This window comes from Marmota marmota, unplaced genomic scaffold (assembly GCF_001458135.2).
Source record: "Marmota marmota marmota unplaced genomic scaffold, marMar, whole genome shotgun sequence".
NCBI lineage: Eukaryota > Metazoa > Chordata > Mammalia > Rodentia > Sciuridae > Marmota > Marmota marmota.
Window position 1 is genome coordinate 14,924,059 of NW_026000240.1, and position 18,135 is coordinate 14,942,193.

The 18,135-nt window shown below is 40.0% G+C and overlaps 2 protein-coding genes across 2 annotated transcripts in view; one reads left to right on the forward strand and one right to left on the reverse strand.

Annotated features, from left to right (window-relative positions):
* Gfm1 (G elongation factor mitochondrial 1) overlaps positions 1–11,441 on the forward strand; it is a 40,970-nt gene extending 29,529 nt beyond the window's left edge. Inside the window, exons 14-18 of the mRNA XM_015486945.2 lie at positions 1,055–1,217; positions 2,732–2,876; positions 9,332–9,492; positions 10,338–10,391; positions 10,538–11,441. Of these exons, the coding sequence (XP_015342431.1) occupies positions 1,055–1,217; positions 2,732–2,876; positions 9,332–9,492; positions 10,338–10,391; positions 10,538–10,669 (655 nt within the window). The 3' untranslated portion in view covers positions 10,670–11,441. The remainder of the gene's footprint in view (positions 1–1,054; positions 1,218–2,731; positions 2,877–9,331; positions 9,493–10,337; positions 10,392–10,537) is intronic.
* Positions 11,442–15,066: 3,625 nt separating this feature from the next.
* The window catches only part of Rarres1 (retinoic acid receptor responder 1), a 32,552-nt gene continuing 29,483 nt past the window's right edge, over positions 15,067–18,135 (reverse strand). The window contains exons 5-6 of the mRNA XM_015486947.2: positions 15,897–15,959; positions 15,067–15,817 (exon numbers count right to left, since the gene is read on the reverse strand). Coding sequence (XP_015342433.1) covers positions 15,665–15,817; positions 15,897–15,959 — 216 coding nt within the window. The 3' untranslated portion in view covers positions 15,067–15,664. The remainder of the gene's footprint in view (positions 15,818–15,896; positions 15,960–18,135) is intronic.

The window sequence follows — 18,135 nt, forward strand, 5'->3', positions numbered from 1 at the left end:
TCCATGTGGGGCTGTGGAGGGCTTGGGTTGTGACTGGTGCAACTGAGAAGCTGAGTTTTTTTGTTTTATTTAATTGTGATGTGTAAGTAGCTAGGGGTAGTGATCACTGTGCCGACAGTACAGATGGAGAGTGTGTGTTGATGTCCTATCATGTAAAATTGAAGATAAGGCTTAAAATGTCACATAGTAAACTTTATGTCTGTGTGTCAATTTGCTGTGGATTTGGAAATCCCCTCGCAGCTGTTCTATGGTGATTTGGCAGTTGTTTTCCCACTTTCCCTTCAGCCATCCTGAAGGCCCTGACTGCTGGAAGATCATTGAGAGGCGGCTAGTCCGGGTTCTTCATATGTGGACTGTTTAGGAAAGTGGCCTGTTCCAAGCTGGCATCTCCTAGCCAGGATGATATTTATTCCACCTGTACCCAGAGTACTTCCCCATTCGTGTCCACTTATCTGCAGATACTCTTGAAAGTGACCTTTTCCATCCATGGTCTTGAGGAGGGCTTCAGGTTAAGGCAATAAATTATTTGCAGGCATACTCATGAAGTGTTTTTCCTGTGAAATAGCCTGTGTTTACATATTTTAATATGTATATAAAATGCTTGTTCTACCGTATTTGTGATGCTGTATTTGCAGCAGACGCAGATTTGTGTCTGAAGTGACTTTCGTAACTTATTTATGTTGGTTGCTGTCATTTAGCCATTAATCATTTTCAGGTGTTGATTATTCCATCTGGAATGAATACCCTTATAATCTATATGCCTAAATAGCAAAGTCAGATAGGAATGACCTGAGTAAATCAGCTGTCCACAGTGAGAGACGCAGAAAAGGCTGTGTTCCAGGGAAGGAGGGGTTCCAGAGTGGGCAGCTCCCTGGAATGCAGGCTATTAGAACAAGCGCCTCCAGCTGGACTCTTAATTACCTTTTTTTTTTTAGTGTGCATTGATTGTATACAGAAAAATGTTTTTTTTTTCCATTTGAATTAGTAGGAGTTAACTCCATTTTGGTAATCATGTAATGCTCTGTTGGTTTTCTGCCTCTTAAATCTCTTCCAGGTTCGAGTTTACCCATAAGAGGCAATCAGGCGGTGCAGGCCAGTTTGGAAAAGTGATAGGTGTGCTGGAGCCTCTAGACCCAGAGAACTACACCAAGTTGGAGTTTTCAGATGAAACGTTTGGTTCAAATGTTCCAAAGCAGTTTGTGCCTGCTGTAGAAAAGGTGCGTTTCACAAAATTGTGTTGTGTTTTCATTTATTAAAATCAGTTCAGTGAGCATGGAATCATACTTCTCTTTTGGTATATTGTCCACCCTGTTCATTTTGGCTGCAGGCCTGCTTCTCTGACTGACTGTTCAGCTTTACTTCTGATGTGAAACTTTCAGCTCACTGAGCTCAAACAATATGGATATGTGCTGTGGCAATGATGGGAAATCATTTGTTTCTTAATCGTAGTTATCATATTTTTCTTCATAAACGGAAGCTGCTATGTTGCTTGACATCAGCAGTTGACATTTGTTCTGGTCGTTAGGGATTTATGGAATGTTCACGTCCTGTTGTAGTGGAATGACATTAAGATGCTGAACACCTGGGCACCGGGTCATCTTTGCTGCTTGCAGATCAGTGAGCCCCTGGGCTCAGTGTTAGAACCAGTTTTCTAATTTGTAAACTGAGAGTAAAAATACTTGAACCTGCCCCCCTTCACAAAACTGAGATGTTAGACTCTCGCATCCTGGGGAATCATGAGGTGTTCTGCTGTCCAGATCGCCAGATGGGTTCTGAGTGGTTTTGCTTGTTTGTTTTTTAACCTTTTAACTTAAAAATCCATATTAATGGGCCATTCTTTTAGCTTTAGTGATGGTGGTGGTGTTTTGGTGGGTGGTGTGTACTGTGCACTGCACTCTTACTTCAAGACTGTTCACACACTTCAAGATACATTGTCTCTAACATAGGTGAAGGAGAGCTTAGGTATTTTTTATCAAACACAATTCACAGTTTTAAAATGTCAGAAATATACGTATGTGCAGCCATGTGATTGGCTTGACAGGGAAAACTAATTCAATTATAGGAGTTTTATGTGACTAGGTAAAAAAGAATTGCCAGCTTACCAAATTTTACTCTTAAATACGTGTAGCTTATTGTGTATCCATTATATATATCAATGAAACTGGCTTTTTAAAAGGTTGCATTTGGAAAAGTAAAATAACCTTTTAAGGCCACTTCTTACTGGCATGGTCTGACTTTACACTTTGTGTCTTTACAACATAGTGAAGCGCCCTCAAGGCATAGCAGAGATAGGGTGAGTAGGGGCTTCAGACACAGCTGTGAGGTAAACACCAAAGCTGATGCAAGGTTTCTCTTAGGAGGTTCCTTAGATTTGCTCTTCCTCTGTTTCCTCTGTATAAAATCAAGGATCATGCTGTTGCCTCTCCATGGGTTGTGGGTTGAGGGATTCTGGAAGGTGGGGCTGTGAGAAAGTGATTGTTAGCATCCTCTCCAGCTAGCTCACACCTGGAAGTCATATACTTTTCCAAGGGCTTGCTCATCTAGATGCCATAGTACAGACACTTAACGAGTAAATATTTTGATTTAACATTCTTGAGGGATGAAACATGGCATACGTCGTAAGAACAGTGCACTTCTGAACAGGCTAGTGCATCTTTTCATTTGACATTTTTGGTAATGCATCTTGAAGTGAAATCCACTCCTTCCAAAAGTTGTTTTCATTCATTGACAGGGGTTTTTGGATGCCTGTGAGAAGGGCCCTCTTTCTGGTCACAAGCTCTCTGGGCTCCGGTTTGTTCTGCAGGATGGAGCACACCACATGGTCGATTCCAACGAAATCTCTTTCATCAGAGCTGGAGAAGGTGCTCTGAAACAAGGTAAGCTGCCTTCCAGCGCCCACAACCGTGCCGAGTCTGTCCCCTCTGGTAGACCTGCAGGAAGCAATGCTATCCTTAGTCTTTCCACCCAGACACTACATACCACAACCAAGGAATGCGGTAGGTAATGGACAAATATTTATAGAATTGAGTTGACGTGAGGGTTGATTACCGCATTCAAAGCCTACCTAATTCTTCTAAATCATCTGGGTTTTTTCCACGTTTGAATTCATCAATAATCAAGTTCTATTTTTAATAGAGAAGACAAGTGCTCACAATTCTAAGAAATGTTTTAAAAATATTTTAATTATAGACTATTTTTGTTGATTTATTTAATTGTCAAGAAGTTCATAAGTTTGTAAGTTTATTTTTCTTATATCACATTGCAAGCAAGGCTTTTAGGCATTTTAAGGATAGCAGAAGATTTTGAAAGAACTCAGTAAACCTTATTCACAATGCAAACTTCTTGTTAAACTGCTAAAATTATCCACCTTTTCCAGAGAATAATACATGTATTAAAACTGATGAACTAGAATCCTCAGCAAGAAGAAAGCAAATGATAACATAGCAGTTTGTTATCAAGGTTATTCAACAAAGGAACTTTAAAAAAAAAAAGTTTTTGTTCTTCTTAGATATACATGACAATAGAGTATATTTTGACATACATACAGGAGGTATAATTTCTCATTCTTATAGTTGTACATGATGTGGAGTTTCACTGGTCGTGTATTCATATATGAACATAGGAAAGTTATGTCCAGTTTGTTCCACTGTCTTTACTAATTCCATACCTTCTCCCTTCCCTTCCCTTCCTTCCCTTCATTCTCCTTTATCTAATCCAGTGAACTTGTGTTCTTCCCTCTCCCCTCTTTACTGTGTGTTAGCATCCACATATCAGAGAGAACTTTTGGCCTTTGGGTTTTCTTGGGATTGTTATTTCACTTAGCATGATAGTCTCCAGTTCCATCCAGTTACTAGCAAATGCCATAATTTCATTCTTCTTTATGGCTGAGTAATATTCCATTGTATATACATACCATTTTTTTTTTATCCATTCATCTGTTGAAGGGCATCTAGGTTGGTTCAATAGCTTAGCTATTGTGAATTGAGCTGCTCTAAACATTGATGTGGCTGCATCACTATAGCATGCTGATTTTAAGTCCTCTGGGTATGTGCCAAAGAGTGGGTTCACTGGGTCAAATGCTGGTTCCATTCCAAGTTTTCTGAGGAATCTCTATACTGCTTTCCAGAGTGTCAACAAAGGAACTTTGAAATTATGTCCTTGAGCCAGAAAATTCATTCTCTGTTCTGTTTCTTCCATTGCCATTATTTGGTAATTCATTAGTAATGTCCAGATGTGTCTTCACACAGGAAAATTGTGATTCACAAAATGTCAAATATTTTCATCAAAGATGATTGAAATGGACAATAGAGAGTTAGTCACAGTCCCATTCCCTAAACAGTCTGTAAGTCAGGATCTGATTGGTTCTGTATGAATTTTGGATTGTATGATGCCTTTGGCTCAGTTTGCATCTGTGATCAGGTGTGGGGCTGAGGCTGGAGAAGGTTGCTCATTCCTTATTGTTCTTCACTTATATAGGAGCCTTTAGAAATTTATGTTCCAGTGTCCCATTGTAAAATTGAAAAAGGGCTCTCCATTTCCTTCATATAAGCTCTCTATTAAAAATGCCTCTGCAGTCTGTATTATAGAAATTTGGTACAATCTCAAGATTGTGTCAGATGGAAACAGGAAAAATCACAAAAAATTGGATTTATTAAGTATGACTCCTATTAAAATGCCTCTAAGTCTTGACCACTTTAATAAGCCTTTAACTGACAAGTTAGTTAAAACTTTTATATGTTTTAGAAATACAGTGAAAACAAACATGTGTACTGTGGAGGCTCTTACTGGGTCATGGTGGCTTTCCTGGTAGGAGTAGCTTCAGAAAGCCAGATGGTAGTTAAGAACACCATTCTTGTTACCTGCTTCTATGTTTAAATATAATAAGTACGTGTTTATGTCATGATATGCATGTATATCTATGGAAAACCTTGACATTAAACATGATTGCCATCTAGTAGAGGTGCAGAGGAAAACACTGAATTACAGATGCTTCGAGAGGCTTTATTTCCTCCCAGGTTGTGCAGGTGAGCAGGGGCCAGCATGAAAAACAAATGGCTTTGGTGTTTCTTCATCTGACCCTGTTTCTCCATGATTGAAAGATAAAAGTGTTTGAAACATCACATTTTACCCCATAATTATTATTTGTCAACTAAAGTTAAATAAAATTTAAACATTGGCATAGAATAAAAATTAAAATAGACTTACATTCCTAAAAGAGATAAAAATGTAAAATATCAGTTATAAGGAAATTCTTCCCAAATTTTGTAACAGAAACCAACTTTTTAACACATACCTCTGTTGAATGCCATATCAGAGTTTCCATGTGAAAACATTAGTAAGTGAGCTTAATATAAGAATAGTGTTTGCTTATAAGTTATTGTTATATGATGGCAAAGTGTAATACATTTTATGTATTAAGATTAGAAGAAAAACAGTTTGGATTTTCACGTATTCTGGTCTGACTCAGATTTTAAACTTTGTCCTGAGATTAAGCAATGATGTAACTGAAATCTGAAGTGTGAAATGGGATGTTCAGTTTGGCCCTATTTCTCCCTATTGATGTGACCATTGCCATCATTTTGTGGCCAGTTTTTTTTCCTTCTCTAAAAGAAGCCCCGAACCTGTAGCTACTTGGCCCAGCCAAGTCACATTGCCAGCTCATTTGATACCACGGTGTCCTGCTCTTGTCCATTGCTCACCAGCTGTGAGTTTGAATCTTATCTACTGTGTGGCATTGGGCACATCATCTGAGCTTCGCCAGCCTGCTGGGTGGTGAAAATTCCCAAATATTAAATGGGATGAACTTAAAAATATCAATGTACATATTTGGGCATAGTGAATGCCAGGTCCTTTCCCTGTCATACTGCTTTTGACCTAGTATTGTGCCTTGCCACCCATTCCCCAACTAGTTGTCTCCAGAGTGGCCATAATAACAGTGATAGCTTGCTTAGCTTACTGTGCTGTGGATTATGTGAAGTACATGAATTAGGAAGGTGAATGGCCACATATCACAGTGATCTCATAGCTGAGAAGGCTGCGACTCAGAGCAGTTAGTTGAAGACCCAGGCTTACATGCTGGTTAGTGGTGGAGCTTAAAGTTAAACCCGGGCCACACTGCATGCTCACACAGCTGCATTAGCACTGGTCTGGCATTATGGATGATCACAAGTGGGTTGAAGTGGAGACATGACCATCTCTATCCACCACTTTGGTTTAAAAGGTCCTATGATGACATTAGTATTTTGACCCCATACTGTAAGAAGCTGCAGACCACGTGAACCTGCTTTTAGGACTTCGCTGCCATGTGGCTTTTGAAAACTGATAGGGTGATATTAGCTCTGGAGTCTTTTGATACAGGGCTAAAGGAAGGCAGAAGGGCAAGGTTCAGTTGGAAATGAATCAGGAGATGGATTTGGGACACAACAGGAAGTTAAATGGAAGGAACAGGGTGAAAGAATATGAGCAGAACTGGACAGGCCACCCTCAACAGTTGGGTGATGGGCACTGAACATGGCCCTTTCCTTCAAAATGTAACCCTTGACAGTCTATTCTTTCTACATTACTGACCTGTTGAAATGGAGGGCAGTGTGTAATTCAGTCTGGACAGCTGCTCACTGCTCTTGTTCTGAGCGCCTTTTCTGTATTAATTATGTGTCTTCAGAGCCAGGGAGACGCTACTGTTTTGCTAACCAAAGAAAATATAAAAATGAAGCTGTGCCTGCAGCCTGGGGTTCTCCGTCTGATTCAGGTGTCTGTGGGGTTTGTCGGAGCCAAGCTAGTGTAACTTGTCAGTTGGTAATATTTTTGTGAGTTCAGGCATTCCTCTTTTCACAAGAAAATTCACTAATTTAGACTATTAGTCAAAGGTAGTTTTGAGCTAGAAAATGATTTTAAGTTAATATTTCTAAGAAATATGAAATCTGCCAGCCACCTGTATCCATGGGTTCTGTATCTGTGGAGTCAACAAACCACAGATTGAAAAAAACTTTCAGAAAAAAATTCTAGAAAGCTGAAAAAGGACAACTTGAGTTTGCTTTGTGTTTAGTTTTAGTACTGTGCCGGATCCAGGTGGGTGAGTCCCAGGTGGGCTGTGTGCTCCCACTGTTTGACAGCCCTCAGCCTTCCAGCTCCAGCATCATTTGTCCCAGGTCTTGTTCCTGTACTATGCAGCCAGGCCTGGGATGCTCGAGCTGCTCTGAACAAAGGTACATGCTTTCCCTGTCTGCTTCCTACACGGTACCGTGGATTAGCGGTATGTGCTGGGTGTTGTAAGTCATGTAGAGGTGATTGAGCAATAGTGAGAGGATGTGCTCCGGTGGCGTGCAGATACCAGCCATCTGTGGATTCGCGAATCGTTGGGGTCAGGGTGTCAGTACCCCCCCAACACCAAGGAGAGCTGTGTGTTGCATTCTGTTCTTGTGGTTACTGCACTTAAACCAGGGGTGTCTTTGTTTTATTTTTTTTTGCGGTGCTCGGATTGTTTGGAATCCAGGACCTTGGTCATGCTAGGCAAGTGTTCTACCAGAGCCACATCCTGTCCCTAAGACAAATGGGGGAAGGAGCACTAATGAGAAACCAGCCTCTACCTCAGAGCAAAGCCTGTTCAAAGAAGGGGGCATGACCTTTGTCCTTAGAAAAACTGACAGAGCACTCCTAGGCACATACCCACCTTGCCGAGTTGTTTATCTACAAATAACAGGAGAGATCTGTGGAGCCAGGTGTCCCTGACTCAGTCAGGCTAGATGAGGACCCATAGCAACCACCAATTAGCATGAGACAGGGAAATACCTGGGATGCCAGGTGACCCTCCCAGTAGTTTATGGTGGTTGATAACATGTTGGGAAACTGTGTAGTTCAGCATGTACTCCCCTCGTGGCTTAAACCTATCAGTTCAAACGAATCCCCCTCTTGTACTAACCAATCACCCTTACCCAACTTGTTCCCGCCAGTGAATGTGCTAATCATGTTTTAGAGTTGTTTTATGATTTTCCCGCGATGTGTGATGATTTGCTAAGAGATGCTATGATGTATGTGAAGTCCCTGCCTTCCCCAAAGAGTGTATAAAACTGCTGCAAACCCTGGGCTCGGGGCCTCTCAGCATCACCAGTTGCTGTGTGCGCATGGAGGACCGAGCTAGCTCGCAATAAACGCCTCTTTGCTGCTTACATCGATCTTGGTCTCTGGTGGTCCTGTGTTAATGAATTTACAAGAATGATTTGCTAGTTAAATCAATTCTTGTGGAAAAGTTTTTAAAACTTTAATTTTAAAACAAAACACTTTCTTTGTCAACTTTTCTATCTTGCTTAAAGCCTTATTTGGACGTCATGTAGCCAATCAGGCTACAACATTATTCTGCACTAGCATAACTTCCAAAGTAAGTATAAATATTTGAAGTTTTATTATACTTTTTTCCATATTATATTTAAACATCAGTCAGCATTTGTAACTGTAAGAAGTATTCTGATTATCTATCAAATGGGATAAGAAACAAATACACATTTTTACTACTGGAATGGTTCTTAACATCTAGCCTAGGATCTTTATTTTGTCTGTGAAGAAGCTTAAGACCCGAGCAGACTATTTTTACAGAAGGCATATAGACTTGTTTGAGGTAGAGCAGAAGCTGTAAACGTGTACTTCTGATTCTCAATCAGGTGGTGGAATCATTTAGCCTAGAAAAAGAAAGAGGTGAGGCTTGACTTGATTGTTATCCTAAGCATATGGGGGGGCACAGTCTGCACCCTCTCCCACCCTGCGATAACTACTCTTTTCTTTTTTTTTTTTTTAATGGTTTTTTGTTTGTTTGTTTTTTAGTTGTAGTTGGACATAATACCTTCATTTCACTTATTTATTTTTATGTGGTGCTGAGGATCGAACCCAGGGTCTCCAGAGTGCGAGGCGAGTGCTCTACCGCTGAGCCACAACCCCAGCCCCAACTGCTCTTTTCTTACAGTAAAAAATAATGTCTGCCAGGAACAAACAAGAAGGCTTGGGTTTTCTTTGGTTAGAGACTTACCAATTCATGTCTTTATCCCTGAAGATCTCCAGAGAAATGAGCAACGGGATAATTTACCTGGTATAAAGCATTTGATAAATGAGTTTTAAGAATAAAAATACTGTAATGGAAACTCTAATACTAGAATTAAACGTTGTCTTATTGGAATTTCCACACAGAAAAATGACTTATTGCTACCAGAAAAATGAGTCCAGACCAGATACTTGAAGCACATCATTTGTGTGTGTGTCCCTCCTCTTTCGTGAAGCTGGAAAGGGAAGAGTGTCCAGTTTGTTTAATTGCTAATACACTTGATTTTGTTTGTTTGTTTAACAGCCTTGGCAAATGCAACATTGTGTATTCTTGAACCTGTTATGTCTGTGGAAGTTATAGCCCCAAATGAATTTCAGGGACCAGTAATTGCAGGAATTAACCGGCGGCATGGAGTAATCACAGGGCAAGACGGAATTGAGGACTATTTTACACTGTATGCGGATGTAAGTACTATTGATTATTGATAGTCTTGCCTTTTTTACCCACAGAAAGAAGTCATTTAGCTTTGGTTTTTTGAGATTATAGAGCAAATTTACACATTTCTGTATTGAAATCTTGCCTATATATATCTGGGAATTTCTGTAATCTGTTGCTAGAGAAATTCTTAAGTGCAGAAGCAAAAATAAGATGCATTCACCTTGGCCTGTTGTGCATATGCCTGGTTTTTAGGTGTAGATTTTTTCCCTCCTTTTAGCTTTATTTGAATAGCTGCTTTATGATGTGCTCTCTAGCTTGTTGGGGTAACATTAATTCCCTTGCCTCTCTGTCTTGATTTAAGTCTGGAGAGGAATACTTGTCATATTTCCAAAGCCCCTGTATTATACTGCCACCAGCACACGACATACCAGGAGCCAACCCAGGGCTGAGTGTGGCTCAGTGCTGGGGCTTGCCCAGCACAGATGAGGCCTCATCCACTCCCCAGCACCACAGAAGGAACACAGCCAGCATCCAGCGGAAATTTATATTAACATTTCCACAGAAGGATCACTTCTGAGTGATTGAGCCGGGGACAGGGTGGAGTGAGATGAGGAAGGAAAGGCCATCAGTGGTGTCTGTTCTGTGAAACTAGAAATTGGCTTCCAGCTGTGACCAGCAAGTGAAACAATTTTCAAATAGGGTTTCCACCTGGAATAAGGCAAAAGGGTTTTCTTTTGGCTTTTAAGTCTTTTAAACCAAAAGAAGTGAGTTGAAATCCAAATTTAAGGTATTAAGTAGCCAATATGTCTCTGTATTTTTCTCAGGTATTTTTTAGCAAGCAATGCTAATAACATCTGTCGTTTGTTTTTAGGTCCCTCTGAATGATATGTTTGGTTATTCCACTGAACTTAGGTCTTGCACAGAGGTAAGCAAGTGTTTATCTTTACCACAGTGCTCTTCAAAAGATCATCCTACACAGTGATGAGATTTATGAGATTCTGGCTTTACATGATTCCATAGTTGTAAAAAAAAAGTCTCTCTGTTCTGTCTCTCTGCCTTTTAAATTCCTAGGGAAAAGGAGAATACACCATGGAATATTGCAGATACCAGCCATGTTTACCTTCCACACAGGAAGACCTCATTAATAAGCACTTGGAAGCAACAGGCCAACTTCCTGTAAAAAAAGGAAAAGCCAAGAACTGACTTTCCTTGTTTTGAGTTTAGTAACTTTAAGTGAATATGCAAGACTTAGATATGATGAATTCCAGCAGAGTGAAATCAGGTTGTTGAAACAAGTTTTAGAAGCACTTCCTATTTTACATTCAGGAGCTTCTATTACATATATTCTAAGATAATTCTATGTATGTCTCAACTCTGTTGGTTGGTTTTGTAGTTCATTGAAAAATCAAATAAAATATTCCTGAAATATACTTAATATTTATTTAAGGGAGAAAGGGATTAATTTCAATTATGCTCCTAAACTTAAAATAGGTGTATAAGCCTCCTTTCCATATTTGCTTTTTCATGAGAATTTTCAACATATGGAAAAGTTGGAATTGGAACAGCCATGTACCTTCCATCTAGATTCAGCAATGGGCAATGGACACTTTTGTTAACAGTTTGTTTGTCAAACAATAATTTTATTGTCTGTGTCTCCTACATTGAATTTTTAAGTTATTTTGCTGAAGACTTGCAAGTGAATTTTGTACATTATAATGTTTGATAATGTCATTAATGGGCAGGCCATCCTGTTTAAGAGGGCATGTCATATGTCCCTGCTAGGGAACAGCTGATTCATATATGGCTGATTGCTTCAGTTTATGGATTCTGCACATTTGTAACTGCCTCTGTTTTAGGAGTACATATGTTACTTGCAGTCCTCTCTGAAGTAAAATAGACCTTCACATGTGCTGTTCTGGATTGTGTTCACCTAAATGTTTCTGTAGCCCTAAATAATAAACTATGATTTACAGAATTGTTGCCCTGTCAGTTCACTCACCTAGTAAACGCTAGTTGAATTTTGAGTCTACCAGAATTTGTCACATATTCATTGAGATTGTGAGAGAACAAACATTTCAGCTTTGGTTTCCACAATAAGTTAGGTTTTCCCAGGCAGTTCACCATACTATCCCAAATTTCTTAATCCAAAAATTATCTTATACTATACACATCTCCTAGTCTTTTTCCTTACTGGATTATAGAAATGAAATAACTGATTTTAAGTGCTTTTGGTTTTTTTGATTTATAGATTGGACTGTATAATTTAAGATTTCTAGGTTGAAAAAAAAGGATTAAATATTGAGCACATGTTTTCAAGACATTTGCTGAGTAGTTTGTTAAATGAATTACCTAATTTAATTCTCTCAACCCCATGAGAGAGTTTTTTTTTTGCAATAGAGAAAGTGAAGGTAAATTTTTGCAAGCCCACACAGCTCATTAAGTGTTAAAATGTATACTTTGGTTGCTGTTGAGGAAGCACATTCCCCACGAACATGTGTTTCTTCAGTGGCATCAGGCCTGGAAAACATGGTTGCTGAGGCATTTGGTCAGCACCTTGAACCCTTCTTGATGATTCTGAATACTGTTCTGCGTGAGCCAATACGCAAGTTATAGCAGGGTACATCTGGCCATTAAGAATATCAGAAAGATGGGTAAATTTGGATACATCCTTAATTTGTTAAATATTCTGGTTATAAAGTTGCAGTGTCAAAAAGGACTCTAGGTATCTAATGTATCACCAACATATCATAGGCAGTGACACCTTCCCAGCTTAGGGGAATGTCTTGAACAGCACCCTGTGGAGACAGCTCCAGGACCAGAACCCACAGTCCCTGCTAACTCATTAGCTTAGTGGTAGTTAGTAAACACTACATGCCAACCAAAGTGAGAAGAATGGGAAAGATTAATGAGAGTATTCATAAATGAGAGCTGCTATATTACTCTTGTGAAGGTAACTGCTGCCTGACTTAAGGAAAGACAGCACTGCTGTGTCAGCTGGTAGGCACAGACGAGGAGGTACTGCTCGGGTGCCCAGGCCTGACTGCACCCTAAAATCACCGGGGAGCTTAAAGCTAAATACTCTGAAACTTTTCTAGATGATTCCAAAATGCATTCAATGCTGAAGATAACTCTAGAATGGTCTGCACTTACACCCAAGACAGGAAATGAAAGATGTTTGCAATTCAGATGTGACATATTATTAATATTCTTTTGTGTGATATAAGAATTTAGACTATTGGTTCACTATTTGATAACTTTAAGACTTTTTTTTTTTTCCTGTTACTCATTTCCTCACTGCTTATTCTTAGACTGTGTAGTTTGCAAAATCACTAAAATTGAATCAGTTCTGAAGTTTGGGATTTTTCATGTTTTAGAAATTGGAGTGAGTCTTAAATTTGGCAGTCCCAGAAAGGAGTAAGCTGAGACATTCTGGGATGTAGTCCATTTGCATTGCTGGCACTACAGATTGTTGAATTGAAGCTTGAATTGCTGCTCACTTATTTCAGATAAATAGCACTATAATGCATCATTGAAATCAGTTAATTGTGTTCACAGGAAACTTAGGTGAGCATTTACTCATTTATCCATTCAAGTAAGTGCCAGAGAGCATGAGATGATTTTTGTACTCCGAAAGCTAAAAAGGTCACAGAACAGGTCAGAATTTTCTAATCTGGGAAAAATGGGCATGATAAACTAAGATGTAGATGTCCAAGTGCAAAATACAAAGCCTCCCTTGACTTTCAGAAGAACTTGTTAGCAAGTTGTCACTTGTAACGACTGATGCTTCCGGTGGGAAAACTGAAACCTAGTGGGATAAAGTAGAGTACAGGGAAAGTCCTGGCTCCATTTTGCATGTCTTTAAGTTTTTGAAAATTATGAAGAATTCAGACAAGTGAATGTGGTGTTGGATGGTATTATCATTGGCATCAGGGCTTCACACTCATAAGGAAAGACAGCTTAGGGTACTTAGGTTTTCATTTTATGCCAAACCAAATGCAGTAATTTTTCTCTGTAGTTAGCTAGTAAAATCAGTTAGAAAAATCAAGTCAGCAGTTTTAGAGTTTGTGCCAGAAAGAATAGTCTAATGATGATAGTGAGAAAATTTTTAGTTGGTTTAGCTTTCATAAGTTTTGTAAATGAGGTAATTGTGTTTGTATGTTGTTTGCCTGTGTGATTCCCCTTCATAATTGTTACACCAAAGCAGAGTCTGTTCAAGGGTTACCTTAGAATCCTTCCCTGGTTGAATTATGGTCACATTTGCGAGACTGATCTCACTAATGGAAATTCCCCTTTGCCAGTGAAGACCTGGAGAAAGCCGACACACCACTGATTTCCCCCTTTCTAGTCCCTAATGCGATACTAAAAGAAGTTGAAGATCACAGGACATGGAGTATGCTATAATGATGTTGTATTTTTACCGTGGGATGACCCAAGTGCACTTAATCACTGAGCCATATCCCCGGCTCTTTTTTTTTTTTTTTTTTTTTTTTTTTTAGCGACAGGGTCTTGCCCCACTAAGTTGCTGAGGCTGGCTTTGAACTCACAATCCTACTGCCTTGACCGCTGGGGTTACAGGCAGGCGCCACCACACCTGGCAAAATAATACTCTTGAAGATGATTTTGAAGATGATTTAGGGAAAGAACTTTGGTTAGAGAAGTTTCTCTCTTGATTTTTGGCATGATTAAACATTGTAGATTGTTTTTATGTTTTCAAAGAAGTACTTCTTTGTTTTTATTGCATAGGTCGGGAGGGCCTGAGTTGCCTTTAAGTGACCGCGTACAGTGCTTCAGAGTACTTAGAACGCTTTAAAACAGTTGGATCTGGGGAAGGTAAATGACGAAGTTGGGGTTTTAAATAGAAAAACACATAAATTAGATCCGCTTATCTTTATGAGAGTCCTTATCTTTTTTTGTCTTTTATATCAGTTTTTCCAGTTATCCAATAGTGCAGACTAATAGACCACTCTGACTGAGCGGGTTTCGACTTGGGGTTTTTCAACTTCATAGTGGTGTGAAAGTGATATGCCCTGGAGAGAAGCCATACGTAGAATTCTGGTCTTCCCCCAAGCTGGCAGTGGGCATGTGCTCACCCTCTTGAAATGCTGGGTGGTACAGGAGCCGGCACTACAGGGTATAGTGTTGCTAAGCCAGGGTGTTTGGTAGGTTAGGTGTATTAAACACATTTTAAACCTGTGGTGTTTTCAATTTAACAATGGAGTTTTCGATGTAAAAACCCCATTGTGAGTCAAGTTGTGTATGTATTTTATTATAATTTAAGGTTGATGCTTCCTAATCAATTATTGAGTGAGGAACCTGGCCTAAGGTTCTAGACACTGATAGAAGTGTTCCATTACATTATAATAATTCATAGAGGCAATGATGGTAATATTTCCTGGGTCAGTTCTTCCTGCCTCGGGCAGGTACTCCACTGAATTTGATTATGGTACATGTTGTTTGCTTTTATAAATTACTTAGGCCAACTCTGGATCCAGATTGTCCTTGTAAATGAAGATTGTTAATGTTTGGTATACTTTGAGTTAATGTGTATTTGCAGGCAGCCACTTGATCTAGTGAGATATGGTATTATTTAAAATTTTGAATCAAGCAATATTAAGGTTTTTATTTAATTTCAGCTTAGCATAAATGTTGCCTATGCATACAAATCTCTGCAAACACATTTAACACATTTTATTATTTAGAACTATGAACATTTATTTAAAAGTAGATGCCAAGTTAAAAAGGAATACTTGCTTGAAGTAACAAAACAGTGGAATTCCTTAAACAGTTATTATTTTCCCTACAGTTTTCTTTGACTGAAAATATACTTGTTGACATACAGGATAGGAGCAATTGTGCAACATAAAATAATTACAGTATATTAAGAAGAGTAAAGAAATGCAAATTCAGAGTTGAAACCATTGTTGTTGTTGTTTTAATAATTATCAGCCTCTGCAGCAGGTACTTATTGCCTGGATTTCACATTCCAGGGCTGAAACTCCAAAGAGCCCGCTAGTGGGTGCCTAGCATGAGCAGAGCTCAGCATGCCCCTGCAGCCCAGAGCTAGACCACACAGGCCAGCTGAGCAGCAGCTGATACATTTGAGTTTTTGCTGATAGTCACAGGCTCCAGAACTAAAGTAATTGTTTAGGCTAGGAAAGTCATTTTGTCTAGAATTTGGTATAATCAGCTTTTTGTTTCTTAGAAATTACTAAATTCTGTTGGTGCCACAGCAGATCCTTCCTCAGTTCCAGAAGAAGCTTCGACTGGGGTTTGCATCTCTTCACACCGGTACTTCACTTTAAGTGGCTTGCCGGGGTACCAGATCAGGTGAATATGGCAGGGAACGATTTCCTAGGACACAGAGTTATAAAATATTAAACTGCACAGAACTTAAGGTAGAAATACTTCTCTGTACAAGCTTATGTTTTACCTGTGTTGGGAATTCATGCAGCAGGACAGTGTAATCGAAGTCAATTGCGTGATCACTGGTTTTCTGGAGGAAAAAAACAGAGTGAGTATAACAGAATGGGGAGCTTGGACACACATATTCTTGGTTTGGAGGGGTACCTTTACTCTCTGCAGCCTTAAGATTTGAGCCCTATTTCCTTCATTGTATTCTGTATCAAGGTGCATCAAGGTGTGGGTTCTCCCTTTGGTTTTATCACTGAGTAGCACAAAATGCTGGCCGGATGTCTTTATCACTTTTCTTTCTGATACTATAATTTGGGATGAGGGCCGAGGTCTGTGGGGTAGGCTGGCTCTTGGCAGCACAGCTCCTGTGTGCACTACAAGCTGCTGGGTCAGCCCTGCCACCCCAGGCAGCAGCACAGGGAAAGGCAGCCAGCATTTCTGAAGTGTCTGCCAGGGACCCTGTTCTGTGCCCGGTCCTGTGCTGGGCACTGCGCACACATTCTTGTGTGGTTCTCCATCCCTCCCAGATGACTCTCCCCAAACCACCTTCGTCATGTACCGGAACCCTTTGTAAACCAGAGTATTGGGGCCTCTCAGTGGACAAGCACTTATCCTCACCTCTTTTATTTATGTGATTTCTATGCATTTTACTAGTAAGCAAGCCAATTTTCTGTTTTCTTTTTGACATTTCCTTTTTTTGATGTCAAGTGTACTTATTTCTTTACTAGTAACAATGGAAGACACGAAGAATTTCTTAAAACCTTCAATTTGGAATATAGTTTTAGTATCCTACCAGGTTTTTATTGAGACTATGAAAAAGCAAAAACAAAACAAAAAAAGTTAATTTTGCACTGGTGGAGTTTTCCAAGTCAGGAGTGTGAGTAGGTGTGGAGGGTGCTGCGGGGCAGAACCTGCCTGAGTGAATCACAGGTAGACTGCTTTTCATGTAGTGCTGCTTTGTGTTGCGTGGTGGCTCCTCCCCTGCCTGGCATCGTGCCCACTAGTGTTCACAGCAGGTGTCTGACACAGAGCAACAAGTCTGGGAACTCATCAGAGAAAGTTCCATGTCTTTCAGGAGAGAACAAGCTACAGGAAGTTCCAGATAGAGTCGGCCCTTCACATCCAGGTGTTCTGTATCCAGGCATGCAGCCAACCAAGGGTCAAAATGGTTTTTGAAGTTGTGTCTGCACCAAACACATGTGGGCTTTTTTTGGTCATTGTTCTCTAAACATTACAGTATAACACTATTCACATGTCACTGTATTACCTACCAAAAGAAATCTAGACATGACTAAAGTATACGAGGCTATATATGTAGGTTATATGCAAATGCCAAGCCATTTTATATAAATAACTTAACATCATGGTATTTGGTATGTGGTGAGGGCCTGGAAACTGTTCCCCACAGACACCAGCAGATGACTGTCAGGCTGGTGGTATTTCTTTGGGGGTATATTTAGCCTTGTTTGACCTTCATTTGGAGACTGTCTTGACCTTGGAAGGAAGTGGCTCTCTCCTGGGATGTTTCACACCAGCTGCTGTCCATGTAATATATTGGGCTTTTGTGCTGTCTGCACAAGGCCTGTTCACTGTGTTTTTTTATAATTTAAAAATTGGTTTTGCTTAGAAACTTATCAGGACAGTATCTGTTTTGCTTTTGAAAGTAGCATTTCTGAAGGAAAATGTGGCAGTCTCCAGATCCTAGGCAAAAAAGAGACAGGTCTTAGAACAAATGCTAGCCCTGCACTCCGTCTGACTCACCATCCTGCTATTGACTCAGTGGCACTCAGTTTATGATGAAGTCTAAAAGGTGATGATTCTTGGAAGCCCTGTGCGTTTGATTGAGAATTCCTTGACGCAGTTGTTGGGACACCTTTTACACTGTAGGAGGAAGCACCCTTGACCCAATCTACAGAGCAGAGCCCCTGGAGAACTACAGGGAGGACATTGCACTTCCCAGTCCAGCAGAGCACAGAGCACCCAGGATGGGACCACCCCTGCTCGGTCAAGCTCTGCCAAGAAGTCATTATTTTTAACATTATTCAGAACAATCTCTTTGGCTTCTGTCCAAATCCTTGTAGTCCAAATTGATGGTGATTTAGTGTGGTATTTTTTAATCACTCAGCACTCTGATCTTCCTGGAAACAGCCTGGATGTGGTGTTTGTCCCCTCCACCTCCCATCTGATAGGGAGGAGGCTGAAGTTCAGATCAGCCATTGCAAGTAGCTTTCTCAGCAGACCAGGTTAGTGGATGGGAT